Source organism: Taudactylus pleione, unplaced genomic scaffold (genome assembly GCF_031769625.1).
Source record: "Taudactylus pleione unplaced genomic scaffold, aTauple2 ptg000121l, whole genome shotgun sequence".
Classification (NCBI taxonomy): domain Eukaryota; kingdom Metazoa; phylum Chordata; class Amphibia; order Anura; family Myobatrachidae; genus Taudactylus; species Taudactylus pleione.
In genome coordinates, this window is record NW_028284523.1 from 14,179,843 (window position 1) to 14,198,276 (window position 18,434).

The following is an 18,434-nucleotide window of genomic DNA, read 5'->3' on the forward strand; positions in this document are numbered from 1 at the left end:
AAAGATCCAGATCCAAAACCAAAACACAAACACGAAAAGTGGCCGGTGCACACCCCTAATATATATATAATATATATATAATATATATAATATATTTACTGTGCATGTATTTATATATGTGTTTGTATGAAGAATACTTAGATCAACTGTAAAGTTGGAGCTGCCTTTGGTGTGTCACTGAATTTCTGCAGCATTGCACAAGCTGCATGCTGAAAGTAAAAAAAAATGTGAAGAAACACCGTAAAGCTGCATTACTGACAGCTAGACCTCAGACCTGTCAATATAATAATTTTTGGAAAGCATGATCGATCTAACATTCTTTGGGTAGAGTGACATAGGCAGCCAGTCTGTGGTGCCTTTCTGTCTGAGCTGTATTTTGCTCAGTAGTAATAATGCAGCTGAAAAGAGTCCATAAAGAAGGATCATTGAATTTTGGATCACTGAAAATGACATGGCCCATTCGCACAGCCATTTGGACAAGGGAGAATGCCCTGTGAGGAGACCAGGATAATGTTTAACTCTTTTGTTGCACCAACTATTTGGTATTTTTGCCAGTATAAAGCCTTTGCTCACTGCCTGCTGTACACATTAAGTCTCAGCATGGTAGCACCTTTTATTATATTTAATATTAGGGTGTGCAGTCTAGCACAAACTCTGATTATGCTACAGTACTGTGAAATTTTTTTATTTTTTTTTCAAGTTACTAGATAACTTGCTCTTGCCATATGTTCGACAGAGAATATGTGAATAAAGGTACTGCAGGATGCATCTTTAGAATTTTCCCTACAATTCTGTCTTGAGTGGGCCTTGCAAACATTATACTGATTACTCCTGAGTCCTGACTGATTTGCATTCTACTCTTCTCAAAGGAATTTAACACAAACCAGCTTACACAATGAGGCAACGCGAGCTGGCTGTGCATGTGAAAATAACCTTGACATATGGTGAAAATGTGTATGATTACAGCATTGTAAATACCAGTGCAGAAGCAAATACATATGATGCATGTTACACATATAAGGGAAAGTATCACCTAAAATGTTGCCTTCATCTGCATAGTGCCTCATAGGACTCACATGTTATGGGTTCTATTCTTGACCAGGACCCTGTTTGTGTGAAGATTGTATGTTCTCCCTATATTTTTGTGGGCTTCAATAGCCGCCGGGAAGAAATGCCGACGCCGGACGTCCGATGGAGCATGTAAGTACCCTAACCCTACCCTTCTCTCCCCCTAACCCTCCCTTAGCAGTGCCTAACCATAAAACTCTTGGGGTGGTGCCTAAACCTAACACGTGGGGTGGTGCATAAACCTGCACGCTAAACCTTACCCCCCTGGGTGGGCGCCTAACCCTAACCTCCCCCCAGGGACGCCTAACCCTAACCCCTCTTTCCCCTAGCCTAACCCTAACGCTTCCAGGGAGGTACCTAACTCCCCCTGCAGCTAAGCGCTAAGGATGGCCGGGCTTGCCTCGATTGGTCTGGCATCCTTCAGTATTCCGGCATCGGGATTAAGATAGGCGTCGGTATTTTGACGCCTATCTTAAGTCCCTTGTCTGGCTTCTGCTGTCGTGATATAGACTGGCAGTATTTAGTCCGCCTGTCTATAAACTACATCCCCCAAAAACGTACTACTAGTAGAATTGGCTACCCGAGTATGTGTGTGTGTGCTTGTGTGTTAGGGATTTGAAATGTGCCATAAGCTTCAAAGGGAATTATATCAATGAGAAATATTCCCTGTACAGTACTGCACTATTAGTGGCTCCATCAGGGGCAGATTGGCCCACTGGGAGCTTGGGAGAGTTCCCGCTGGGCCATTTGAGATGTGTCCCTCCCCCAAGTCAAGGGGGTGTCCCCAGTGTCTCTGCTGCATGAGAGCCAGCACCAGCTCAGTGTCTAATACTGGCTGTGCTGACTGTAGGGAAGGAGTAGGTGGTTTGAGTGAGGACGCAGGGGAGCCATTTTAAGAGCAAGTAGACTGGAACTGGAAGAGGATCACTGGGAGGCTCCCACTGTCAATTTTAGTTCTCAGCCTCCACCCAACCAGGTGCATACTATGGAGGACAGCTGTCTGGTGTTTTCTCCTCTCCTGCTGGCATCCTCCTTGTGTTACAGTGCGCAGGTTAGTGTATTGTCGGTGTGAAGGGGGCTTTGGTCGGAGTGATCGGGAATGGAGCAGTGAGCTATGAGTGGGGAGCTGTGAGTGGGGACAGTTTATGAGGGCAGTGTGAGCTGTTTTTTGGGGATAGTGTGAGATGGTGAGACGAATACAGTCTAGTCAGCGAGGCACTGAGACATATGAGTGAGAGCAGTGTGGACTGTGAGAGGGGACCAGGGCCGGATTATAGGCGAGGCGGACGGGGCGGTCGTCCAGGGGCCCCCACATTGCCATATACATTCAGGGCCACTCTAGACCCTCCCTGGCCAACTAGCAAACAGAAGCAGTGGCAGTGACAGGCAGCACAGTCACTGATGGAGCGTGGCTGCTAGCTGACGATGGGAGCCCCGCCCCCTCACAGACATAATGCCGCAATTCATGGATGTATGGGTAGGGGTGGAGCCTAATGTCATGAATTGCCCGCCCCATCAGAACAGAAGCTTCCTGCATGACGCTGAATGTCTGAAACAGGTTAGTGTGTATGTGCTCTGTCCCTTCCTCCCTCTATCTGTCTCTCTCTTCCTTTCTTTCCCTCCCTTTCTCTCTTTCCTCCTATCCTTCTCCCTCCTTCTCTCTCTCTCTCTCTCTCTATTTGCTGCAATACCTCCATTCCCGTAGGCAGCCACATCCCCAACAGGTTTTTATGGGGTATGCATTGCTGCCAAATTTACCAACATCTGGAATGTGATGAATTCCAGATATTGGTCCCTGCCTATGGGCTACACTGTGCACAATTAGCCGATAGAGGGTTCCTCTGGAATCCTCCCTGGCAATGGTGGCTGTGCGTGTGCAGTCAGCATGCCTGCACATGCCCAGCAGCCCCCGTAGCTCTCCGGGCACATTGCATGTGCCGGATGATACATCTGGGTGCTATGATCTCATATTGCAATGCAATCATGGGCGATAATGTCATACACAGATCGCATTGCAGTTGTGATCATTAATAAATGGGGGCCTATATCTCACTCCCTCCCTCTCTCTCTCTCCCCCCTCACTCTCTTTCTGTCTCCCTCTTCATCTTTCCCTCCCTCCTTCTCTCTCTAATGTCCTACTCAAAATCCTGCGTGTGCCCCTGGCAATGTACTAGATCATGTCCAATATTCTGCCAGCATTCGGTTCCCAGCAGTGTAGCGGACATGATGTCGTATGCTGTGACCTTGCTGGTTAGCAGAGAGACCAGAGACAAGGTAAGGGGCATAGTAGTTGAAGCGTGGAGCTGTGGCAATATTATTGATGGCCCCCCCACAACTTGCTTGCCCCGGGGCCCCCACAAGCCTTAATCTGGCCCTGGAGGGGACAGTGGTGTCTATTTACCAAGACTTGGATGGAGATAAAGTGTACGGAGATTAGGTACCGGCCAATCAGCCCCTACCCAGAGACGTCACTAGAGCTGGTGTCACCTGGTGTGGTAGCTCATGGTGTCACCCCCCCCCCCCCAAATGGACTTCCACTTGTATCACACTGCACACATGTTTTGTACTAGTTTCACATGAAAATCATAATTCCTGTATATCACTAAATGCAATGGCAATAGTAGTGAGATAAACAGCTAACAAAATTAACATTATACCTTCAAATTACAATATAAAATACACAGGTAAAATTAAATAACATTTACATGAGTTATGCAAATTAAACTTAATGCCTAAATAATTTTTGCACACTTGCAAGGTATTACGGATGTGAGTAAAGGGAAGTGGGCGTCTTTATATTGTGCTGCGGCGGCATTGCTATTGCACACTTTTGCATAATTTTGCAGAACTGCGTGAGCGATTGCTACCGCATTTGCAGTAGCGATCCATGCTTAATCAGGCCCCAGGAAGGTTTCCCACTTTCTAATTCATTTCTTGCAGGTCACATTTTGTATAAAATTCCGTGATCGCCCTAAGCGAAAAAAAATGTGGGTCCCAGGGACCCCTCACTTTAAAAAGTTGGGGTCCTACTAGACCGTTTCTGGGTCCCATCACAATTTATGCCTCACTGTCTGTAGCATGTAAAAACGCACTGCAGGGCATATTTTGCACTGAGATTGAAATGGGGAGAAGGAGCACAGGGGTGGGAGGGCACAATGCACAGAAGAACAGAAAGGGAGAGGGGAACTGGAGGCACAGAGGTGGGAGAGACTACACAGGAGAGCAGAATGGGTAAAAGCCATGGACAAAGGGGAACAGGGGTGGGAGGGCAGAATACACATGACAGAGGAGAGCAGGGGGCACAGAGGTGGAAGGGCAGAGTACACAGAAGAGCAGAATGGGTACAGACATGGGGAGAGGGAAACAGGAGGCACAGGTGGTACGGCATGGTACACGGGAGAGCAGAAGGGGTACAGACATGGGGAGAGGGGAAAACGGGGCTCAGGTGGGAGGGCAGGGAACACAGGAGAGCAGAAGAGGTACAGAAATTGGGAGAAGGGAACAGGGGGCAAAGGTGGGAGGGCAGAGTACGCAGGAGAGCAGAAGGGGTACAGGCATGGGGAAAGGGGAACTGGTGGGAGGTCAGAGTACACAGGAGAGCAGAAGGGGTACAGACATGGGGAGAGGGGAACAGGGGGCACAGGTGGGAAAGCAGGGTACACAGGAGAACAGAAGGGGTACAGACATGGGGAAAGGGGAATGGGTGGGAAGTCAGAGTACACAGGAGAGCAGAAGGGGTCCACCACTTTACAAATCTTCAAACGGGCTCTCAAGATTCACTAATTCAAAGCCCTCCAGCTCTCATCCTAACCTGCTGCTTACATGCTTCTTCCTCACTGTTTACCCTATCTGTGTCACCCCTGTCTGTCTCCCCCCCTATAGAATGTAAGCTCTCATGAGCAGGGCCCTCTTCCCTTATGTGCTTTTCCTTCCCTCACTCATACGATCATCTACTCAAAACTCTCCACAAGGGCATTTAACACTTGGTAGCTGACAGATAAAGGGAGGTTATGTCCAGCGCTAACCTAAAGTCTGAATACCTAGGTTTATATGCGAACCATACCCAGTATTAAATACTCAGTTTTACATATAAGGAAAAATTGGAAAGAGAGGCGAGGGGGGTTGGTATATATCTAATAAAATATATTTATTTAGTAGATGAAAATATTATGATAAAAAACAAACAGTATGGACAATTGTTTCTGTGTGTATGGCTCTTATTAGTAAAGTCAGATGGCTCCTTTAGGGTGCCTCTTTCCGTAGGGTAGACCTGCACCTACGTGTACCTATGGCCAATTGCTCTAAAATTAATTGAGCTGGCAATGGTAGGCTCAGTTCAAAATATCATCCTTGTTAACCACCCTGGTTGTAGGTTACATAAGTGGACTCCTTTAGGGTGTCACTTTCCGTATAACACCCAGTGTCTACGTCTTCCCTTTAACACTAGTCGTGACAACCTTCTGGGTGTGTATATGTGATCCCACTTGTGTTAAAAAATCCCTATGCCTTGATGTATGGCATGGCTATTGGTAAGTCTCTGTATATACTTCACACACTGTCCTCCTGTATGTGCGTTATGAGTCTTATGGAGGTACAGTGGGACAGATAAGGTGAGGGGTCTTGGTCTGCCCTTGCTAAGGGGAGACCCTCCATATGACTAGCTGCATCATGCGTCCCCTCAACAGTCAGTACTGAGCAGTGATACAGTATGTTTGTAGGTATCCAGTGGTGGCGTCCCTCACTACTGGTCTTACCGATGGTGATTACTTATGTGGTAGAGCTTCACTGCATCCTGTTTTTCCTCCTTCAGCTGATGATATAGGGGATCACCTTCCTCCTGCTGGAGCGTCACTTGCCGAGGCTCTAACCAATGGCTCAGGGGAATCTGTGTGCCGCGTGGAGCTACTTCTCGTCTCCTGCTGCTTGTGTCCACAGCCGGCGTGGAGGTCACGTTTCGCATGTGGAACAACGCATTTCAGCCTGTGGGCCTTCCTCAAGGTTACACGCAAACACATGGGTGTTGCTTAAATTCATCAGTCATCCAATCATGAACTTACATGGGCGTGACTCCTCCTGTCAATCACAGTACATGTGGTATACTTCTTGTCCCTCTTTCTTCTCTGGACTCATTGTTGTTATGTTACTGTCATATTTATAAATTGATATACACACTTGAACTGTATACTCTTAAGTGCATTCTTTTATTGTATCTCTATATACTAATCAATGGGAAGGGGGAAGGGGCATAGATGGCAGAGAATGGCTCTATGAAGGTGGAGAATGTCTCTATTGTTGTAGATGTCTTGAACACAATATAGCGCTTTCTAAGCTATATACATATGTAGAGAGCTCACTCTATGCTTATTAATTGGTACTATTTAATAAATATCTACTCCATTGTTCGATTGTTTTATATATTATAATTAAGAACTAAAAGTGCCAGACACTCTAATCAATATGGTATTGTGCATGGATTTATTATTGTGCATATATTGAGAGAATAGGTGATCCATTGGTTAGAGCCTTGGCAAGTTACGCTCCAGCAGGAGGAAGGTGATCTTCTTTACCATCAGCTGAAGGAGGAAAAACGGGATGCGGTGAAGCTCTACCACATAAGTAATCACCATCGGTAAGACCAGTAGTGCAGGACATCGCCACTGGATACCTACAAACATACTGTATCACTGCTCAGTACTGACTGTTGAGGGGACGCATGATGCAGCTAGTCATATGGAAGGTCACCCCTTAGCAAGGGCAGACCAAGACCCCTCACCTCATCTGTCCCACTGTACCTCCATAAGATTCATAACGCACATACAGGAGGACAGTGTGTGAAGTATATACAGAGACTTACCAATACCCATGCCATACATCAAGGCATAGGGATTTTTTTTAACACAAGTGGGATCACATATACAGACCCGGAAGGTTGTCACGACTAGTGTTAAAGGGAAGACGTGGGCACTGGGAGCTATATGGAAAGTGACACCCTAAAGGAGTCCACTTATGTAACCTACAACCAGGGTGGTTAACAAGGACGATATTTTGAACTGAGCCTACCATTGCCAGCTCAATTAATTTTAGAGTAATTGGCCATAGGTACACGTAGGTGCAGCTCTACCCTACGGAAAGAGGCCCCCTAAAGGAGCCATATGACTTTACCTAATAAGAGCCATACACACAGAAACAACTGTCCATACTGTTTGTTTTTTATCATAATATTTTCATCTACTAAATAAATATATTTTATTAGACATATAACAACCCCCCTCGCCTCTCTTTCCCATTTTTGCTTATATGTAAAACTGAGTATTTAATACTGGGTATGGTCTGCATACAAACCTAGGTATTCAGACTTTAGGTTAGCGCTGGACACAACCTCCCTTTATCTGACATTAATTTACGAGTCTGGACAACTCGTGTGCCCAGCAGCTCCCGTAATTTAAGTGGGAAACACTGCAGCGCTAGTGCCTAACACCCCAGAGATTTTGACTTGGTAGCTGACGCCCTACTGCTTTTTTGAGTCTTATGATCGCTGCAGCAATGTTTATAAACCATGTTCTTATTCTGTATTGTCTTGTACTGTAAGTCGCTGTTTTACGAGTTTACTCATTTGTTAATGTACTTTGTGAGGCGCTGCGGAACCCTTGTGGCGCCATATAAATAAAGGATAATAATATAAATAATAAAGGGGTACAGACATGGGGAGAGGGGAACAGGGCGCACAAGGTGAGAATACAATATATTTAATATTTTTTTTACAGCAGTTGGTAATAAACAACATGTGCTAGCTGTGTAATAACATTACACCACAGCCTGCCCCATCATCATTATAACAGGATACCAGGTACTGTCAGGGTGCTGTGGAATAGGGGCACCTCACCTCCTCCCCCTCCAGCAGCAGTAGCCATTCCTGTCTCTCCCCAAGCCTCTTCAGGCACCAGCATAGGTCACTGCACTCCACCATCTCGGCCGCCGGTTACCAGGATAATAGCGGACAGGAGCTGGCCGCTGGCACCAACACCAGATCAGCCAGCCCAGACCAATCCAGTGCCGAGCGCTTCCTCAACCAGAGCAGAACGCTCCTCCAGCCGGCAGCTTCTTCCCAACCAATCGATTACAGTGCTTTCACAGTGCGTCCTGTGGAACCTGGTCGTCCCTCACCTCCTGTATCGCGGAAAAAGGCGCTATAGCACGTATTTTGCGATCACTGAAATTTGCAAACCGCCACCCCGAGCACCTCAATTTGGCATTTTTAATTGGATCTCGCATCTCTTAGATATGCACATTGATGCGAAGCATGTTAGTTTCATAACAAAAATGCATTTATAGACTTGCACTCCCCTAATTGAGGTTTTATATATATATATATATTTTTTTTTTTTATTGACTTAAGATCTGGGTACATACTGTATGATGTTTTTCCTGTCCAGCATATTGGACCAACATATTGTTATGTGCGACCCCGCCATCATCAGCAATGTTTCCTGGTCAGCCCTGATGCAGGGCTGACCAGAAAATAACACTAGCAATGCTATGTTGCCGATTGCAGCATGGCATCCTGCATCGCTAAGTGTGTATGTACTTGCCAATGCTCGGTCACCATCGCTAGCGATGACGGGTTGGTTACATCATCTATTGTGTATACAGCTTTGGTCAATTATATATTTTTTTCTGTAATAATATTGGATTAATATTGAAATTAACTATTTGTTTGTTACAAACAAATGGTAATTTCAATACAATCCACCTTTACTTCAGCAAAATATATATATATATATATATATATACATATATATTATTTTTTTTTTCAACTAAAAGACAGACATATGGCAATTGGTAAATAAACAAGTCTGTAAAATACATACTATTAATGTACTATTAATAACTTTCAATGCACACTGGCACTGGCAGGCAGCTGAGCCAGCCAGGACTGAGCCTGCACTGGGTGGGTGCGCACTTGAATGCATGTCAGGTCCTCCCTCTTGTCACAGCGATCAGTCCTCCTTCTTCCTCCCAGAATGACCAGCACGGAGCCGCGTGCCGCGTGCATGATGACGTCATCGCAGCATGACATCACCATGGCCGGCAGCCAGAGACACAATATGTACGGACCCAGCGGCGGCATGCAAAGGCAACCAGTGTGGGCTTGTTATTGCAGAATGGACTCCAACTCATGGAGTTAGCGGTGGTGATTGATTGTGGCCGCGGCACTTGGTGTCGGGCAGGAGATTGTGAAGGGTCATGCGGACGCGTATGTGGATGGGGGTGTGGCTCTTTTTGGTGTAGCCCCTTGAAGGGTGACACCCGGGTGTTGGCCGCACCCCCTAGTGACGCCACTGCAGAAGGGATGTACTCGCCAACTCTCCCTGATTGCTACTATTTCAGGGAGTCTCTCTGACAATCTCCCTGAAGAGGCTAGCAATCTCCCTGATTGCACCTTAGCTCCATTATGAAGTTATTACATTAAAAAAAAACAACCCAGAGATAAATACATTCAAATGGGATAAGTATAATTTCCCTGCATTGGATATAAGGCACAATGATTCTTATGGCTACATGCATTTTTGTATAAGGTTTCTCGTTGTAACTTATATGAAACCCCTTGTAAAACACAATACATGAGCAAGTATTAGTGTGCTCTCTCTGCCAATGAAGGCTCTCCCCATTGTTTTCAATTGGCGTTTTCTGCCAGATAGCAGTCATTCGGGTAGTAGTGACCGTACAGATCATTACTAAGTCAGTGGGTTCCACGGTTTGCGGGGTTTTGATTTAAGAAGACCCTGGTGAGTGCAAATTTTTTTATTACACCGATCGTGGATGCTACAGGACGAGGATAGAATGGCTGCAGGGAGTGAAGGTAAGTATTGTTGTGATTGAGTGTGTTTGAGTGAGTGTGTGTGTGTGTGTGTGTGTGAATGTGTAATAAAATAATACAAAAATTGTTGTCTGCATCCTGTCTTTTTTGACTATTTATATTACAGGGGGACTACAGGCACCAGCAGGCCCTTAATGCCTTGCATGATGGTACTTGTGGTTCTCCAAGTAACAGCAAGTGGGGCAGGCTTGCTGGGACCTGTAGATCTCCTGTAAGAGACGTTAGTAGTTGTTCTAACTTTTATATCAGTAACTCAGCACCCACCTCCACCGCGGGGGGTGCTGAGCATAGTCTCAACCTGGGCCTGGGATGTCCCACGAAAGGGGGGGAACCCTTTATTGGGGGGCCCCACTTTCTGAGGAATCCGTAGCCTCGGCTGAATGGTGATGGATGCTGAATACATCGGCCGGGGGTACCAATATAAGCTTGTCCCCTGTCTGTGGCATTACATCCCCGCTAGAAAGTGTCACAACCACTCCAGGCTCTGGAGCCGATTGTGTAAAATACAAGAGACCCCTACGTCACTTCCCCTCCCCCCATATTTTACTCAACCAGGACGGCTCAGGAGCCTGATGCTGGTTGTGTAAGATACGGAGAATCCCTAAATTTTTTATTTACTCCCTGTATTTTCACAACCAGGACAGCTCAAAAAAGCCCAGTGATTATTGAGTATTTGGGGGGACCTCATGTCCTTTTGTTTTTTGTTTTTTTTTATCTTTTTTTATACATTTGTCTCTTCCGACCAGAAGCCACTGGTTGGCTGAGAATGGCTATCACTATCAGCGCTTCCCCATATACTACAATGGGCCCATTAAAGTCCTATGAGGACACGTTGATTGGCTGAGAGACAAACATTTCCAGCCAACCATCGGCCTGTTACCATGCTAACTGGTTGGATACGACAGTCTGCACTCCGGATCCAAATCTCTGCAGATCTGACACTGCAAGGATGTTGTTTTGCCCTGTTTTAGGATTCGGAGCTGGTGAGAAGATCCAAGCTGGAACCTGGATCTACTTGGAACAGGTGATTTTGGGTGGGTTTGGTTTCCGTCATAATTTAGTAATTCATGAGTCATGCACAAATATCATAAAACACAATGGAGTTCTTGCTGAGATTAAACAAATTTGCAGACGTTAAATGTGTTCACTAAATGGATGGAATTGCTTGCATAAACAAAGATGGATGAATCGTATACTGTGCACTTAAACCCATTTTTATGTGTGTTTTAAGTAACTAGGGAAAATGTGTTCACTTCCAGATATGATTATATTTCCTCTTAAAATCTAATTTTGCTAAAATATGCTCACCCAAGGGTGGATTTATGGGTCAGGCCACCCCTAATCACAATATCACAATATTGTTGGGTACCTGGTCCAACTCTCATAGATTCTGAAGAGACTCCGCCCGCTCCAGCCTAACTTCAGCATCTACCAGGCTCCCGGATTGCAAATGCGAACACTCTCAGACTCTCCCCAGTATGAACCTAATCTTCCAGGCTCCTGGATTGCGCATGCACCCATTTCTAAGACTATCCCTGATGCATCATGGGGGATATAGTCTTTGTTCTGTATCCAAATAGCATTGGCTTAATTGGGGTACTAAATTTCTCTTATACAGGGGGACTGCTGTGTATCCCCAGCCAGTGGTGACCCTAAGCATGTGCCTAGTGGTAAATCCAGCACTGTGCTCACCAAATCATATAATATATAAACAAGCGATGAAGAAAAGCATCTATCAGCTTCATCAGCCAGTCAGCAATCCGTTGAAGTTAGCTAGTGCTGGTGTATGTCATCATTATTATGGATTTGCCTTCATGTACCTGCAATTGAAACAACTTGGACAGGCGTATATGCTTCTCTGTGCTACATACTGTATTCGGCCTACATTATACTGCCCCAGGGTTGGACAGGCCCACAGGGGTACAGAGGAAACCCCCAGTGGGCACCACTGCCTGTGGGCTCACCCCCTTCTATAGGAATCAGGTTCCAGACTGTGCACTTGAATTATACATTATACATATGTTACATTATACTGCACAGGACTATGGTATATTTTCTACAATGCATTGCTGTTATTAATCTGGTACATTATTATGCATGCACTAGCAGTATTTACTATATATATTTTTAAGGGGGCCCAAACCATGCATTCTCTTATGGTTAGCCAAGCCTGTGCAGAGGCTGGCCACACCCCTAAAAGGGCCCCTATCACTACTTCATGCACCAGCCCGACACTGTACCGCCCCTTCCCCTATACGCCCTGCTGCTCCAGACACAAGCAGGTGCAAGTATCGGATGTGAGCTGCTTGTTATGTGGGCTAGCACAGAACTCATTTGCATGTTTTACTCTACACAGTCTGGTTTACTTCCAAGTTCAACATCAGCCCCAATATATTCTAGTGCTGTTTCTTTAAGTCTTACAGTTGCTTTATAGATAATTGTTAAAACATAATAATATTAGCAATGAAAGCCTTGAATCACAGCATAAAAAGCCACCTTTATCTCCTGCATTATTTAACAGTCCTCCAGATTTCTATGCTGTAAAAGCCACCCAGAGTTATATTTCCCCAGACAAAATATGACTCATGTTCCTATTAGATTGCTGATAAAACATAGATGAGAGCACTCTAGTTTACCAATAGTCTGCTTTATCACAACCCGCAAAGAGGAGCTGCTCCTGCATACAAGGTAATTGCACATCTCTCCTGCAATAGCAAAAAAACATAACAATAAAAGACACCGTTTTATCATTCAGCTGTAAATATAAAATGTACAATATTGCAGTCTACAACGTGTGTTGTTTATTAAACAAGCTGATATAACTTCATAGCAATAGATGAATGAATTATTATCTATGTAACTGTAACCTTCATTTCTTGTACAAATCATGTACATCTCATTTCCAGAATGTCCATATTCTGAGACGGGGGTAAATTTGCTAAAGGTCAATATTTATCAATTGAAAATCGATTAATGTCAATGTTGTGTTTCAGGGGCTAAACACATTTACGAATGGATGATTTTTTTTGATATTCTGACTTAGAGGTCTATGTACTAAGCCTTGGAGAGGGATGAAGTGGATGGAGATAAAGCACCAACCAATCAGCTCCTGTCACTTTACAGTCTGTGTTTGAAAATGACAATTAGGAGCTAATTGGTTGGTACTTTATCTTGGTTTACTTTATCTCTTTCCAAGGCTAAGTACATAGACCCCTGAGCCCCTAAAACACATCAGTGTTGACCAATTTAGATCTATAGAATTTGGTTAAAATCAACCTTTAGTAAATTCACCCCTTATTGTCCACATGCTTCAGATTTATTTTTTTAATCCCCTAGACCACGTTTGTCGTCATTGCCAGAGAACACCATGGCCTAGTTCTATCTCATGCTGTCTTTATCAAGTGCTCCATTTAGACGGGGACATTTCTGCCATCCCAACAGTTGCCCCCTTTGCGCCATGATCACCTGGCACTGTTTAGCAATTTAAAGAATTAATTTTTTGCAGTACGGGAGTAGCGCTTGATAAACTGCCGATGTTCCATGACCATGGCTCAACATCATGTAACTATGCTTCTTTTTTTGTGCATACTGAAGCTTTTGGGACAATGGTCAGATTTATGCATATCCCCACATAAATACTGTAAATAATTAATTTAGTAAATTAATTCTACCAGTAACAAATAGGCAAAAAAAAAAATTTTCTCACCCTAGGAACAGTTATTTCCAAGTCAGAATTGTAGCGCAAAATATGTAACATAGTACATATTTCCTACAAACCTGGAAATATACAGTACACAGACTCCATTATAATACTACAATAAAGATGCAAACGTGACATTAAAAAGAAACAGAAATGTATAAATGCTATCTATAGATAGGTGATATTACCTACAGTTGTAACTAGCAGTCGTTCCTACCCTCTTGTATGAAGAGGGCTGCCACTGACCCTGCTGCCTGCAATGTGCTATTCCAGAGACTTAGGAGAGGAAAAGACATTCCCAGACTGGCCGGGCTTCTAGGGAGTGCATCAGCTGCAAAAGGAGGAGGAGTGGCTTCCCACTGGAAGCATGCTGTCTGTTAATCGCAGCCCGGACTGGCAGTCTCAGGGGTAGAAAACACCTCCCCCGTGGGACTGCCTGTCCTGTGTGTGATTGGCAGGTAGCGCTTCCAATGGGAAGTCACTGCCAGTATAGCCAATGGACTAATGGACTGCAACTGGCTCACTGAGGTGGCAGATTTTACTGGAGGGAGGGCTGCAGCCCCTAGGTAAAATGTGCCACTGGTTGCAACATATTCACAACTTTCCTTCAAGTCACATCCCATTTAAGGGTCTGAAAATCAGGGCTCTTGTGAAGTGTGGTATGCAGATATCTACAAATATGGACAGCACTCTTGCATATCGCTTCTGAAAAAGAATTTAGTCTGGATGCAGTGGCAAATGCAGGATTTCTAGAGGGGGGTTTCCAAATGCCTGATTTTATATTGAGTGTGGCCAGTCCATGAAGAGGGTAGAATTAGCACTTATCCAGCTTTAATATGCGTCAAAGTGTATTGTGTTGCATAATTCCAGCATATACAGGACTAGCGATTACAGTAAGCCCTTAGATACGGCAGAAGGTCCATCCTTTCTGAGCAGAATGTTTTTTTTCAGATGTGGGCATTGGAGCAAGTCCGCGTGCCTGGGGGAGCCGCAGAAGAAACTAGCACTGCCCTGGACAAATATGTACATATTGGGCTCTATAGCAGCACATCCCTAACAGTGCATGGTTTCCAGATATCCTATTTGGTGCATAGGTTGTTTATTACTGGCTTATACATGTTAGAAGATCCACAGGTGGTGCTAATTATTTCACTTGTGATACCGAAAAGAACATGCAGCTCTAGTAACATTCTATTCTATTACTATATCTATTGTGGTCATGGTGTGGGCTGGGGAGGGGGGTTTCCAGGCAGACGGAAACCCCCCCTGCGTTTGCCTATGGGATGCCATTACTGTATGCAGATTTACAATGGTAATTTGCTACTTGTGAATGTCTATTATGATAGTGAGTAATCTCTGACAATATTTATTTGCATACTGTAGTGCTGGTAACTAATATTCTTTTTCCCTTCTCTATGTAGAGAAACCTATACTCTAACAGAGTCATTTCCAGAGAAGAACACAACACATACAGTGCGGAAAGGAAGAAAAGCTACACTGTGGGGGCGAGATTTTCCCTTTCACAACCAGAACTCTGAAATGTGTAGGACATTGAAGGTTGAGGAGGATGCCAGCACCATTCTCTAGCAGCAGCAGGTGACTGAGCAATGCATCTATTACAGCCATTTGCAGTGCAATACTAATTACCAGAGCTGTGGACTGGACTTGTTACACAACAGCAGGATGATTTTGTCATTTGAACAGGTCAATAAAATCAATTTTGAAGGGAAATCAGTTTGTACCAGTGTTTTTTCTCATAATGCAGATGCTGGTTGTGTTTTCCTACTGTCAGAGAGTGGTTTGTCTTTCTGTTGTTTTACAAGAATCCATGATCTGACTTGTCTCATTATTTACCTATTAAATCTGCTCAGAATTTATCTTTGTACTGCTAATTGGGAGTCTCATAAAATCATTACAAGTTTTAGCCAATGAACAAAGAATTTAACACACTTTTGATATTATATAAAGATAATTCTTCTTCAAAGAAATCAATTACCCTGATACTGTACTCGCTTTGTAGTGATTATACATGTCCTGAAGGGGTTCTCTAAATACTGTATATAAAATACAGAGATTCCAAGAGATTACATGAATGAGATAAAATATTACTACAGAACAGAAATGATCTATTAAACTGTTTTCTATGTAGTCAAGTTAATTCTGTGACAAGTTGTATGCTGTATGGCTGTTGTGTTACCACTTATGGATACAAAAACACAGAACTGCTCAGTGCATTTATTATGTATTTTTATACATCAGCAGGTGAGATGCGGTCAATATCCTGACAATGGGGATTCCGGTGCTCAGAATGCCGGCGACACTTGTCAGAATCCCCGTGCTGGCATCCTGACTGCCAGAGTCCCGAAGGTAAGTAGTGGGTTTGGGGGGAGGGTTAAGCACTATAGGGAGGGTTAAGGATATGCACTAAGGGGTGAGTGTTAGGTTTAGGGTGCAGGGAGGAGGAGGTTAGGTTTAGGCACTGGGGAGGGTTAGGGTCAGAGTTAGGGTATAGAGAGGGTGAAGGTTAGAGTACTGACTGACAAGTGTCAGTATTCTAAGCCTGTTGGGATGCCGGTGTCGGGATTCTGACCGCTGGGATCACGAGCGCCGGCATCCCATATCCATCCCCAGCAGGCAATGAGAGTCCCTGTTCTCTGTACTTTATTCTTATAGATGTTTTCTTTTGGTTTCTTAGGCGCTTTCTATACTATCTTGCTATATAATGCTTTTATTTTTATGAACGTTACATTGTATGCATAAACCGGCGTATCATGTTGCACAATTTAGAGAGTAATGTACTGGAGTGCAAATTGTTTTCTGTGATTTATTGGGGGGCAAACTGAAAAACCAACTGATGTATCAAAGTCAAAACCACTGGAAAATTACCTGAAAACTGTGATTTGCAAACACTAGACTCAGAAACTAGCCATCCCAATTTTTTTAGATCTATGAATAAAAAAAAATACACCTAACTTCAAGCTCTGCCTATAAAAGGAAGTCCCTGAGAGCATTCCTGTGACAGAGTAAAGGCTCCCAAAACTTACTCCAGCGTTCCTGAGTGTGACTTCATTGCTCGTTCCTGACCTTGGCTTTGTCCGTGACCTGATTTTGTCTGCTCCCTGGTACTGCGTTTGGTATTCTGCTTTTGACCTTGGCTATCCTCCGTGACCTGGATACGTCTGCTCCCTGGTACCATCTTGTCCGTTTGGTTCTGACCCGGCCTGTCGACTACACTGTACATCTTTATCCTTCTCTGCTCCATCCAGAGCTCACCAGCAACTGTATTGGGGAACCTAGTCTGAGGGCCGCGACCTGAGTGTCGGACGCAGCCAAGTCCATACCTCCTTGCGGGGGTCCCTGGTGAACACCGCTGGCATGTTAGACTTAACGCCTCAGTAATAGGTCTTGCCAATCCCAAATACGGGTTTGAGAGGTGCGACACCCTGACTGCCTGCAACACTAAACAAAACACAATTCTCCCCAGCAACAGGGCTATATTATTCAGCCAATCATCCAACGAAAAACAGGACTCATCTATCCTTAAGGCTGTGCAGCGTTCATCTATTTTTAGCCAATGAGAAATGAGCATTTTTTTTTTGCAAGATCTTCATACTGAATATGGCATGTTGGCCTTTTCTGGTGATTCACAAAATAATCCATATCACTGTAAATTGTAAACCAGCATTTCCAAGCCAGAATCCCAATACTGTGTATGCTGCAACATTGACCTTGTGCCAAAATTGTACAATATAATATTTCCTCCCAGGATGTAAGGGAAAAAAAGAAGGTAATGAGTGTCATTCAAGTACACTGGGAAACTGACTTCCTGACATGGCTGGACTAATTGGAAGAAGAAAAAAGACTGTGCTTGCACTATGCTCAAGGACACTTTAGAGAATGAAACCCATTTGGTTGCAATGCTGTTCTGCCCTGAGCCTACTCTAAAATGTTTTAAAATGCTATGAAGTGCTTACAGTATGTTTTAAATGGATTTTCCACATTTAGGTTACTTTCATTTATTAAACAGTACATGACTTCCTGCAACTTTTAGTAAATCTACAACTTTTTCTTTGTGTAATTCTTTAACCATGTACTGTAATAATATTGTTATCCAAATTTGTATAGTTACTAAGGCTGCCTGGGATGTGACACAGGTCTGGTGAGTTCTCTGCATGTTTTTCTTTATCTGGGTCTATATCCCAGGGCAACTTAACACGAAAAACAACTGCCTGGTGGTGTAAATGGTGGGTTAAATCCTTTACGACTTTATGGTAATGTCACTACAAAGCCCTTCCCTGGTACAGAATGTGCAAGGAGTATGACGCCCACTGTCAGCATCCATAGACACTGAACTACCACTGGACGCACCAGCAAACCTTGCACCAACCCTATGGCAGGTGAAGTTTCTCCGTCGGAGTATGGATTTTTATGTGAGCGAATCAGTGGCTTTGTACGCAACCAATTCCAGCGACACGCCCACAACACACCTGCGGCACTCTATGTATCTCATTAGCCACCCCCTATTGCCTTCCAGTCACCATTCAGGAACACTCCTTACAATTCTGATACCGTTCGTCCAAATATGTATTGTGACTCTGGGCCTGATTCACTATGGATCGCTATTCTGCTTATAAGCACGCACAGCAGTTGCTAATATCAGCGATGTTATTTAAATGTTCTCAATGTGAATACAAACGCAGCCAGATATAAGGACGCCCCCTTCCCCTTACTCACATCCGTATACCAGGAGAACATAGTGAAACAATCAGTAACATTGGACCCATAGGC

The 18,434-nt window shown here is 44.2% G+C and overlaps 1 protein-coding gene across 1 annotated transcript in view; it reads left to right on the forward strand.

Moving 5' to 3' along the window:
• Window positions 1-15,369, forward strand: part of LOC148524180 (microsomal triglyceride transfer protein-like) — a 172,626-nt gene extending 157,257 nt beyond the window's left edge. The window contains exon 18 of the mRNA XM_088472233.1: window positions 15,068-15,369. Coding sequence (XP_088328359.1) covers window positions 15,068-15,233 — 166 coding nt within the window. The 3' untranslated portion in view covers window positions 15,234-15,369. The remainder of the gene's footprint in view (window positions 1-15,067) is intronic.
• Window positions 15,370-18,434: the final 3,065 nt, after the last annotated feature.